Source organism: Melospiza melodia, chromosome 13, assembly GCF_035770615.1.
Source record: "Melospiza melodia melodia isolate bMelMel2 chromosome 13, bMelMel2.pri, whole genome shotgun sequence".
Lineage (NCBI taxonomy): Eukaryota > Metazoa > Chordata > Aves > Passeriformes > Passerellidae > Melospiza > Melospiza melodia.
In genome coordinates, this window is record NC_086206.1 from 14225031 (window position 1) to 14236382 (window position 11352).

General features: G+C 60.7%; 2 protein-coding genes across 2 annotated transcripts in view; one reads left to right on the forward strand and one right to left on the reverse strand.

Moving 5' to 3' along the window:
• NECAB2 (N-terminal EF-hand calcium binding protein 2) overlaps positions 1 to 5857 on the forward strand; it is a 70435-nt gene extending 64578 nt beyond the window's left edge. The window contains exons 6-13 of the mRNA XM_063167830.1: positions 402 to 538; positions 3044 to 3162; positions 3274 to 3353; positions 3754 to 3810; positions 3923 to 4035; positions 4345 to 4422; positions 4785 to 4876; positions 5059 to 5857. Coding sequence (XP_063023900.1) covers positions 402 to 538; positions 3044 to 3162; positions 3274 to 3353; positions 3754 to 3810; positions 3923 to 4035; positions 4345 to 4422; positions 4785 to 4876; positions 5059 to 5087 — 705 coding nt within the window. The 3' untranslated portion in view covers positions 5088 to 5857. The remainder of the gene's footprint in view (positions 1 to 401; positions 539 to 3043; positions 3163 to 3273; positions 3354 to 3753; positions 3811 to 3922; positions 4036 to 4344; positions 4423 to 4784; positions 4877 to 5058) is intronic.
• Positions 5858 to 5948: 91 nt separating this feature from the next.
• On the reverse strand, positions 5949 to 10322 carry SLC38A8 (solute carrier family 38 member 8). Its single transcript, XM_063168327.1, has 10 exons — positions 10128 to 10322; positions 9473 to 9671; positions 9119 to 9272; positions 8883 to 8987; positions 8517 to 8574; positions 8138 to 8252; positions 7859 to 8006; positions 7575 to 7774; positions 7350 to 7401; positions 5949 to 6045 (listed from the first exon to the last, which is right to left on the reverse strand). Exons 1-10 carry the CDS (start codon positions 10320 to 10322, stop codon positions 5949 to 5951), a joined length of 1323 nt encoding a protein of 440 aa, XP_063024397.1.
• Positions 10323 to 11352: the final 1030 nt, after the last annotated feature.

An 11352-nucleotide genomic window follows, 5' to 3' on the forward strand; every position in this document is an offset into this window, starting at 1 on the left:
ATATTTTTAGGTGTTCTTAGTCTTGAAAAAGTTTGTATTACCCTGGGAGCTCCTGTCAGTCAAACAACATGTTGAGCCCTGTGAATCATTCCAAACCCCTTTAACTTGAGTGCTGGGTTGGCCATACTGTTGTGGACTAGGGCACTGTATAATGTGCTGAACTCTCTGAGCAGGGGTCTCCAAAGCACAGGACACACTTTTCATACCTACATGCACTGGCTGCAAGGCAACAGTAAAGTAATGTAAGATCATGCTAAAGAGAGAAACTACAGGCTTTGGGTAACACCTCTTTACATTGTGGTGACATGGGAGGGGGCCAGGGGCTGCACTGCCCAGGGACCCTGGTGGTGCTGCAGGTGCTGCCCTGGCACTCACCAGGCGCTCCCTGTGTGTCCCTGCAGGTGTACGAGAGCGGCAGCAATGTGGACCAGTTCGTGACGCGCTTCCTGCTGAAGGAGACGGCGAACCAGACCCAGTCCCTGCTGAGCTCCGTGGAGAGTGCTGTGGATGCCATCGATGAGCAAACCAACCCCTCCAGGTCTGCAGCGCTCCTGCCCTCCTCTGGTGCAGGAGGGTGGGAGGGGAGGAGGAGGAGGATGCTTTTGTGGGGTGAGGGAAACACAGCAGACATTGTGCAGCAGCAAAGGGGAGCTGGGCCTTTCTCTTTGCCTCCCTTCCTGGCTTCCTGAACTCTGGGGGCTTTTCTCCACTGCTCTGTCCTGGCCCGTCCCTTCCCCTCCTGCAGTCCTCAGGGTCACCCTTAACAAGAGCACTGTGTGTGGGGATGCAAACCAGGGGCAGAACCTGGCTGGGCAGCACTGGGTGCACAGGGCTGCAGCTCTGGGCAAATCACTGCTCCCACCCAGGGCAAAACACAGCCTGATGTGGGCTGGGGACAGCCCACAGGGACAGATTGCCATGCCAGGGATGCTGCCCCTCCTGTCAGAGCACTCAGCAGGTGTGACAATCCAGAGGGAAAGGTGCTTGTGCACTGAGGACAGGCAGTGCTGTCCCCCCAGTCTGGTGAGGGGCTGTCCCCATGCCAGCAGCCCAGCACACACCACTGAGCTTGGGCAGCACAGAGGAGACCGTCTCAAGATTTCCCGAGTGCTGCCAGGGCTAGGCTATGAGGAGCGGCAGCAGCAGAGGCAGAACCTCAGCACAGCCCCCTCGGTGTCAGTGTCACACAGCTCCCCAGAGTGTCACTGTCACCAGCTCTAACCAGGACAGGTTGCCATGGAAACCTGTGTGTTTGTCAGACCAACCCTTCTCCTGCTGTTCCTTCGAACCAGGAGGCCTTGGAATGCTTGCAGGGGGATGTTTTGGCTTCCCAAAGCCATGAGTGGGCAGAGAGGCACATGGAGAGTGGAAAATCCCAACTCCCTCCTAAGACAGACTCTGTGGAACACAGCGAGACCTGGGCAGCTCTGCCACCATCTCACCAGCTTTTCCAGCAGGAATGCTGTGGGTTTCATCATCTCACATCCCTTTCTTCTCCTTGTTTTGTGGCAAACCTTGTACAAAAAGAAGTAGGAGCTCCTGCAAAACAATGAAGAGGAAACAAACCCAACATCAGGCGGAGCAATTAGAGCCCATGAAAGACTATGCTGGCTTTTATTTGCTGATGTGTGGGCCCAGATCATAATGGGGAGTATTGTAGTTATTTTCTCATGAAGATAATAGCTAAAAAGAAAAACAAATCCCACAAAAAAATTATCTCCTGCATCCGCATGAAGACAAAGAGGTGGCCTAAAAAGCACGAAAATAAAGGGCTGTAGAACAAAGTGCAAAGGCAGAGGTCCAAGATGGAGGCACCTCATTAAATTCTGATTAAAATAAATCTCTGCCTGTTTTTGCCTAATTTCCTGTCTATTGACAGGGGATAATCCAGGACCAGCAGTGTTATAATTGCACAGCCTGTAGCAAAGGGATGCTCCTGCACCCTTTATTGTTGTTCCTTATCTTGGAGATGTTCTTTGGGACCTGTACACTGTGTCCCTGTATATAAGGTGGAGCCCACACTGGCTGATTTACAAGGTATCTGGGGAAGGAGAGCCCAGCAATGGTGCTTAGGAGGAGCCAGGTGCCAGGGGAGGGACAGGAGGGCAGGGAGATGCTGGCTGGTGTGCTGCCCATTGGGCACTCAGCACGTTATCTCCAGCTGGGAGCTGCTTGACTAACAAAGAGGAGCCAGGGCTCCCAGGCACCTCTGTCAGCAGTCAGCTGGCACAGAACTGCTCTTGCTGGAAGGAAACACTGGAAATCCTTTGAGCTGCTTAGCCTCTCCCTCTGTGGCACAGGATTCCTGTTAGTGGAGAAGAAAGGAGAGGGTCATTCTTCCCCAAACCCATTCCCCTCTCACTCACATGGATGGCAGCTGCAAACCCTTGTGAGGATGGCAGATCTCTCATGTTCTCTGGCTTGCAAATAAATGAGGTCCTGGGAGGAGCACCAAGGACCTGGTGCTGGATGGTGATTATGGATGCTCCATCTGTGGAAGTGTTCCAGGACAGTTTTTTGAATCTATGAGCAACCTCCAGGCCAAATGGGCTTTGTAGACTCAGACAAAGAAAGCATGCTGGAGAAAATGATACAGTGGGTGTGTTTCCATTCTCCAGAACTGCAGCTGCAGTCTGTTGGTGGGATGCACAGCCTGTGCTCATGGGCAGTCTGGGTGGCAGCAGCTTTTCCTGTCTGAAAGCCACCAAAGGCATTGGACTGCAAAACCAGCCCCAGTAAGGTGCAGCTGGCTGGGCACAGGGGCCTGAATGCCCCATGTTGCTGGTGTCTGTCTAGGACAGAAAAAGGCCCTGAAGGCTGCTGGTGGTGCCAGGAGGGCTGTGCTGTTCCATGAGTAGGAAAGTGATGGCTGCTGGAAGCAGCCCACTGACATTCCTTTGTTTCTGACCCCCTCCAAGGGCTCTGGCATCACGGGCAGAGCTGCCAGAAAGGAGGGTCCAGTGCTGGCTGCCCAGGCTGGCTCATGCCACTCTGTGAGTGCCAGCTCTGCTGTCCTGACCCCCTGTGTGCTCTCTGGTTGCAGACACTATCCCAGCAAGGATGGTCATGGCCTGAGTGACACCTGGTATGACAATTCTGTCCCCAGCTACTCTCCCAGCACCTGGATGGTCCCCAGGGAGCAAGGAAAGAGCCTCCAGGCTGGTAAGTGCTGACTGCCTGGCGTGGCTTGGGGCACTCAGGGCCCAGCAGCAGCACAGGGCTCTCACCCTGCAGGTGCCCCTCAGTCCATCAGTGTCTCCTGGCTCTGTGCAGGTTCCCCCGACACCAAGGCAGAGGGGCTGGAGGGGCAGATCAACAGGCTGGCCAAGCTGATTGGCAAGCTGGAGGACAAGGTAAGGGCCAGCGTTTCCCTGTGTGTGGCTGTCCTGCCATCCCAGGGACAATTCAGGGACCTTGCCCCAGCTGTTTTGGAGCAGGGATGAGGATGTGGTGCTGGGGATGTTGGCTGAAATGGGAGCAGAGGGAACTTTTGTGAAGGGTCCTGACTGGAGGTGTGTTGGGGAGGATGAAACAAGAAAGCTTTATAAATATGACTGCTTAGCAAAAGATCTGTCCCAACCGTGCGACCCCCCAGCAGCTCCTACGAGGTGCAAGTGGCTCTTGGAGCCCGTTCCCTGTGGAAAAAGGGGGCACAGTCATTGCAAATGGTGGGGACAGAAAGCCACCAAGCAGGGAGGGACAGCAGGCTCAGGCAATCCACACCCCCTCTGCTGCTTGCTGCCCTTTCCCCAGACGCTGTGGTTTGACCTGCACCAGCGGCTGTCGGACAGCGAGAGCACGGCCTGCACGGTGAGTGTGCCCGTGTACCCCGTGGGTGCTGGGGTGCCCCTGCAGCACAGAGCCACACTGGGGGGTCACTGTGTTCCTGTGGTCTCATATGCTGCGTTTGGGGGCCCTGCAGTACCTGCTCCTGGTGAGGAACGAGATGACGGTGTCACACAAGCACCTGAGCGAGTTCTGCAGCTCCCTGAAGCAGTACCTGAAGAGCGTGGCCGGGGAGCGGGACTGCTTCCAGTGGGTACCAGCAGCAGCTGCCTCTTGGGGGCTGGGGAGGTGGGGAGATGGGGCTTGGGGTGGGGTGGAGTGGGGACCAAGCAAAGGACTGAGGAAAGCAGCCAGGATTTGGGATGCAGTCACACTCAGCCACCAACACTGCTTTTGCATGGGCTGGGGAATGCTGGGATGGTGGGGGGGCTGCCCCTACCTGGGCTGCTGGGGCTGGGTCTCCCCTCAATAGCCCACCCAAGAGCACACCTGTAGCTGCAGAGTGGGGTGGGGGATGGCTCACGTTGGGGGCTCACCCCCTCTCCCTGTTTCTGCCAGTGTCACCGCAGTGAAGCTGCCTGATGGGGTCACCTTCATCGTCTATGAGTTCTGGGAGACCGAGGAGGACTGGAAGAGGTAGGGAGGGGATGAACAAGCCCATTTTGGGAGGCTTGGGTGTGGAGGGTTGTTAGAGCAGCTGAGCCCCAAGCTCTGTCCCCTGTCTGACAGCAGGACTGAGGAGCTGTCTGTCCGTCCTAGGGCTGTCCCTGTAAACAGGACAGGGGGTTGGGGTGGGTCTCTACACCTCCCAGCTGGGAGTGCCTTTGGATGTGGTGATGAGAGGGGTCAATGTCCTGAACCACGGCAGGGTGCTCTGCACAAGGGGAAATGAGCAGGATTGCAGGCACCCAGCCCTGCCAGAGCTGGGTGCTGTGGGGGGCTGGGATGGTGTTTCTGGGGGTACTGGGTGTCACCCACTCTCTTCCACCTGGGCACAGGCACCTGCAGAGTGCCACCTGCAAGGGCTTCCAGCACGTCAAGGTGGACACGCTCAGCCAGCCCGAGGCCATCTCCAGCGTGGCCGTGCCAGGTAGGAGGGCAGCCACCCCAGGGGGTGGGGGACAGGGACCCATGGACAGCCAGAACCTCTCCAGTTGCTGGGGAGCAAGGGTGGGCAGGGGGCATGGTGTGAAGGACAGCACGGGCTGAGCTGGCAGGGCTGGGGCGGGTTCAGGGGCTGGGCAGGTGTGACCCAGCGATGTTCCCCTGCAGCTGCCTGGTGCACCCTGAGCCGAGAGTGACGGTCAGTGCCAGGGGCCTGCCAGCACCTACCTGTCCCCTCTGCGATGCCTGGGGGAGGTGTCAGTGTGACCTGGCTGCAGTGAAGGAAACTCCCATGTGTGTGTGTCCCCCACCCCAGAGAGTCCTCCCTCAGCCCCCCACCACCTGGTGCACCTCTCCCTGGTGTGGGTGGTCTCAGGGGAAAGAAGGACTGCCAGGGAGGGGCTGGCAGGGTTTGGGGAGGGGGATATCCCCAGATATAGGTAGGCAGGGAGGGGGGCAACGGGTGCAGGCAGGCAGGCCCTAGGAAGGAGGGATGGGAGTGGGAGGTGGGAGGCTGGAGCCCCCCCTGAAAGCAGGGAGTAGGTTGGGGGTCTGTGCAAGTCCTGGGAGGAGGCTGGGGGGTTGAGGCTGTGCCTGGTATGTGTGTGTGCCTGCAGGGATGGGGACCCGTGCCCCAGGGGGGAGTCAGGGTGGTGGCAGAGGGGCGTTTCCCTTCTCCCTAGGTGCCCCTTAATCCTTTTCAGCTGTGGGGGGTCCCCAGGGGTTTCCTTTGCATGTGCACAGTTGCAGCTGGTGCCTTGTAGGCGTGAGAGTGGCTGCCTCCCCTCCCTCCTGGGGTCTGTACTTTGTGTGTCTGTCCGTCTGTGCCAATCCCACACCCAGCCCGCCGTGCGTGGGGGTCCCTCAGGGTGTGTGGCACAGGACCTTTGCCAATTCCCTCTCCTGTCTTTATTAGCCACTGTACAACGGGGACGGTGATGCCAAATAAAACCGCCATGGGATCCAGCGGCGTGGCTGTGTTGGGGTCTCTGTGCGGGGCAGGACGCCGGGGGGTCACGGTGGGGACACGGTGGGGTCACAGGGGGCTCTGGGGTCCCTCAGCGCAGCAGCCCCAGCACGGCCAGGGCAGCGCTCTGCCCGCAGACAAAGGCACCGCCGAGCACGGAGAGAACGCCCCAGGCGATGAGAGCAGCCCTGCAGCGACACGAGCAGAGGCTGCCGGGGTAGAGCTGGCCTCAGTGACGGCCACCCCTGCACCCCAGCTCCTGTGCCTGTGCAGCTCCCTGCAGGCTCAGCCTCCTCTGCCCTGCTCCTCTGCCCCGCTCCCAGTCGATGGCAGAAGAGCCTGGCAGCCCCTGCCCACTGCAATGACACACAAACCTCAGTCAAAAAGCCAGCAGGTGCCACCACGCAATCATTCCCAATTCTGCTGTGCCCAGTGGCCCTGCTGATGGAGCACAGACCCACATCCCCCCACCCTTGGACACAGCCACTCCCACAGAGCCCCAGCTCCATCCTGTCCCCACATGCTTCCAGCCCTGTCCCCTCCCCAGCCCCAGCCCCAATCCCCAGAGCCCTGGGTCTGCACCTCCCTGTTCCCTCCTCCCTGGGCACACAGCCCACCTTGCCCCAGACCAAGCCCCTGCATGCAGCACTCACCCCAGACCTGGCTGCTGCTCTGCTGCAGGGTCCTCAGCACCGTGCTCCTTCCCAGACTGTCCTGGGCAGGCTGGGACTGTCCCCTCGCAGTCTCCATCGCCCCAGCTCATGTCATCCCCTCTCCTCATGATGGGCTCATGCTCTGGCAGGTCTCCCCAAGGAACCTCTCCAAGCTTTGTCACCCACCTGGGTGGCCCTGCTGACCTTGTGCCTTGGCCCCTCCAGCACTCTGGCACCCTTTGGGACACCCTCACCCCTCCCCAGGTGTTCATGGGTCCCCAGAGCACCCTCCTGACCATGACCCCAATGTCCTGGAGTGCTGCCTCCACTCATCACATAACCTCCATCCTCCCTCAAACTCTGCTGCTCCCCCAGGGGCACCACAGACGCACTAAAGCACACACTTATCCCAAACTCACCAGCACCATGTCAGGTCCCCTTGACATGGGCTGCTGTGCCCCAGCCCCTCCAGACAGGAGCAGTGATGGGGACACACTGCCCTGGCACAACAGACACCGAACACCTGATGGTCTCCTGTCTTGGGGCACCCTGCCCCTCTGACTCCCAACCTGACCCCGCCCCAGTGCCACCAAAACCCACAGTTCTTCTGCCCCTAAAGTCACTCTGGTACCTGGGCATCTCCTTGATGCGTGGACACAGCCCTGGCATCCAGGGACATTCCCAGAGCCCTTCCCACCACACCCAAATTCCCCTCCTTGCAGGGTTCCCACCTTGACCAGGCTGACCCCCAGGGAACTGCCCTGGCCACAGCCCATGGGACACCACACCCTATCCCTGTCCCTTTCCTTGCCCCCACCACCAAGCACGCAGACACTCACTTTTTGCGTGGCCCGAGGCTGCGGGTCCCAGTCAGGCACACGAGGCACAGCCCTGCTGTCAGTGCAGAAGCTCAGCCCCACACAGCACTCGTCACAGCACTGTCCCCCCCAAGCACAGCCCTGCACCCCCAAAACAGGGCCAGGACAGGCCACTTTCCCCTGCAGCAACGCCCTTGGCACCAGCGTACCCCCACTGCTTTCCTCCCTCCCCGTGCCTGCTCTTGCCTGGGAAGATGAAGATGAAGAAGGCGCTGATGCCCCCGATGAGCTCGATGACTTTGCCGATGTCGGGGACAAAGAGGGCGATGCCCAGCGTGGCAGCCATCCAGGTGACCGTCAGTGCCACCCGGCCCCGCCGCTCGTGTGCCTCAGGCGCCGCCACGGCCCCGCGCTTCGAGGCTGCCCACAGGTCCTTCACCACGGACCTGGGAGGGAGGATTGAGGGGCTGATGGCACCCAGGGGAGCTGCACTGGCTCGGGGGACACCCAGCTTGTCACCCTCCCCTCACCTGCCCAGCAGCACCACAATGGGGTAAATGGTGACGATGGAGACACCAAAGAGCAGGCGGGCGACGATGACGAGCGGGTCATTCCCTGGGTAGGACATCAGGACGTCGGACGCCACGGCCTCGCCGAAGGTCAGGTAGCCATAGAGCCCTGCTGACAGGGAGTGAGGGTGGGCAGCTGTGCAGTGAGCAGGACAGAGGAATTCTGAGGAGAAGGGATAAGCCAAGGGGAGAGGGGAACCCCAGGGCAAGGAGAAGTGAAGGGTTTGGTGCTGGGGTTACCAGTGAGGGAGTAGATGAGCAGGCAAATGAGCATGGAGAGCACAGAGACGGTGACCCAGTGGGAGAAGCTCTGGTTGCGCATGCCGCTGTAGATGGCCACACATGCCTCGTGGCACTGCAAGGCAAGGGGATGGTGCTGGGGCCCCATGCAGGGACAGCCCCCACCCCCAGCATCCTCTCTCCCACCTATGGGTGCCCTGTCCCACTCTGCCCCGTTCCCAGCACTTGCGTCCTGCCCCACAGCACCTCTGGTGACAGCCACAGGTCCCCTTTCCTGCAACCTGCCCTTCAAGGGTTGGCATCCCTATGGTCTGGGATGCCATGGGGGGCTGCCAGCACTGCCCTAGCAGCTGCAGCCAGAGGAGTCAGGATGACCTACCTGGAAGCCAAAGCAGATGGTGGGAATGACGCTGAAGATGGACGTCCAGGACGAGGACCTGTGGCATGTGGAGAGGAAGCACAGAACAAAAGGCATGAGGCTCTCATGGAGAAGAAACCATGCCATAAACTGGGCAGCCTGGATGGCACCCTGTGGGAATCTCTTTCCCAGTGATTCTGGGAGAAAGGGGTATTGCTGTGGTGAAAGCTGGGGCTGGGAGCTACCACCCACTGTGAGTTGCCCCCAGCTCACCCCCACCCCACATAGGGCCCAGTGCCATTCCTGCCCCACCTCCACCCCTGCCCCCATGTCACTGCTCAAGCCATGGAGCTCAGGGCAGGAGGGACATGAGGCCGACCCTCCTACCTGGAGGGCTGGGGTGGCTCAGTCAAACGCAGGCTCTCTGCCTGCAGGTAGTATTTCAGGATGACGACCAGAGTGAGGTAGCAGGCAGCCAGCGTGCCCAGGATGCTGTCAGGGCATGGGAGAGCATCAGCACACAGCCAGGAGGAAGGGAGGAGGGGGGTTCCCACAGGTTCCTGGGAGGAGGTAACCTGAGGGTGCCTAGGGGCGGGCCACCACAGGGATAGCGCAGGTGGTACCTGGAGTACTTCTGGAAGCCGATCTCCCTGGGGACAGAGAGTGGGAAGATGACGAGGACACAGAGAGCTGAGAGGGTGAAGCGCTGGTCCACGTACCAGGGGGGCAGCTGAGGGGCCCCGCTCAGTGTCCCGTTGGGGTACAGGGAGTCACACACTGTGGGGGGCAGCGGGGGGGTCAGCTGCACCCTGAAAGATGGCCCAAGGAGGTCGGGAGCATCACACCATGGCAGAACCAGGGAGCCCCATATCTTTAGAATTTCCAGGAAAACCGTGGGGGTGACCCCAGCCCACGTGGAGCCACCTTCCCCTCACTCCCCAAGCAAGCCCCAAACACAGGGAAGGGAAACAACTCACGTTTCTCCAGCTGGTCACCCACCACCCTGAGGAGTGCCACGGAGATCATGAAGAGGTTGAGGAGGAAGCAGACCTCGCAGAGCTTCCCCACGGCCGCCCCGCACACGGCCCGCACCACGCCCTGGTAGGTGGGCTGGGCGCTGAGGGCCGCGGCATAGCCCAGCACGGCCAGCCCGCTCACCAGGAACACCAGCGAGCCCTGCGGGGACAGAGCCAGCAAGGAGCGCCACATCCCCTCCATCACCCCCAGAGCAGGGCAGGACACAGCAGGCCCACGGCCAGGGACCAGGTCACCGGCCAGATCACTTTGTGGGCCTGGGTAACAAAGGTCAGCAAAAGATGGAGACACGGTGGTACTTCGGGTTTAGATTTGGGGTTTTGGGGCATGTACAGGAGCAGACACCCACTTACTTTGAATTCAGCTACAAGCCAGCTACAAGTGTGGCTTCAGCTGCAGAGAGCATCCCTCAGGTGGCACCGCAACACCACCCTAAGGATGCGGCGGGGGTCGGGACGGGGGTGCCGCACCGAGGGGGTGCCCGCAGCTCCCCGAGCACCAGGGCAGGTGCGTCCCCTCCCTCCGCTCCCTCCCCGGAGCGGCGCCCCTCGGCTCCCGCTGGGGCTGCCGCAGCCCCTGCCCCCGCGTCCCCCTTACCAGCTCCACCAGGAGGGCGGGAACGGCCCCGCCGGCCCTGCCGAAGGCCCAGGGGAAGCTCAGCAGCCCCGCGCCCAGCGCAGACTTGAGCAGGATGAAGACGGCGCCGGCGGAGGAGAGCCCGGGCGAGGAGAGCCCGGCGGAGCGCCCCGCCGCCGGCAGCAGGGGCCGGCCCTCGCCCGCCGCCCGCTCCATCGCGGCAGGGCTGTGGCCCGAGCGCGGCCCCTCCGCAGGGCCCCCGGGGGCGGCGCGGGCAGCGCGGGGCTGCGCGGACCCCCCGCCCCCGCGGGGCTGGGGAGGGGGCGCCGGGAGGCGGCGGGGGAGGCCCTGGCAGGAGCTCAGCCGCGGACAGCCCCGTCCCCTCACAGCCCGGCCCTCAGAGCGCTCCGACGGAGCACAGCCGCCCGGGACTCGTGCTCTCACTACCCCCGAAATCATCACCACAGGGCTGGGCGGACTGAGGCCACCCTCATCCCGCTCTGTTCACCCAGGCATGAAACTGCCACCAAAGGGCATTAGGGAGTGCCCCGGGAAGGGTGAAGGAAGGCAGCTGCAGCTCACACCCCTCACAACTCGCTGGGTGCAGGATGAGGCCAGCACCCCTGCGTGTCTCCCAAACACCTAAAAGCCCACTGGTGCTTTCCTGCACTGGGACACTCTGGAGAGGATCCCGTCCCGCTGCACACAGGCAAAGGGGATGCCAGGATAACAGGATGGGGTGACTGATGCTGCAGAGGACCTGCACGGAGAAGGTTGCACCCCACAGGAATGAGGTGCCCATTCCCCACACGGGGGACACACAGCAGCTCTGTGCCACTCCTGCCACATGCCACTGCCCCAGGGCTCAGCACACAGGCTTTGGCCTTGGCCGACAGCCCCTAATGCATTTTTGATTTCCCAAACATGTGCCCTTCTGATCTTGGTAAGACGGATAAAGAGACTTTAATCAGCTGCTAGGAGGAATTATGGATGGCTAATTGTGCCTGCCACTTCCATTACATCTCTGCCGCCTACAGGGCTTATAAACACTTAGAAGGGCCCTTCCAATCCTTCATTAGCTGCACACCAAAGGCTTCGGAAATAATTGGCCTCTATGACTTAGAAATTGGCCACTGGGCTGTAAAATACCAGCCACTGGGAAAGGCTCTTAATTCGGACTGGTGCTTTGATACAGCTTGATTCTGGTTTCAAGGCTGCAGTGGAGCTCTAATCTCTCATTAGTGCT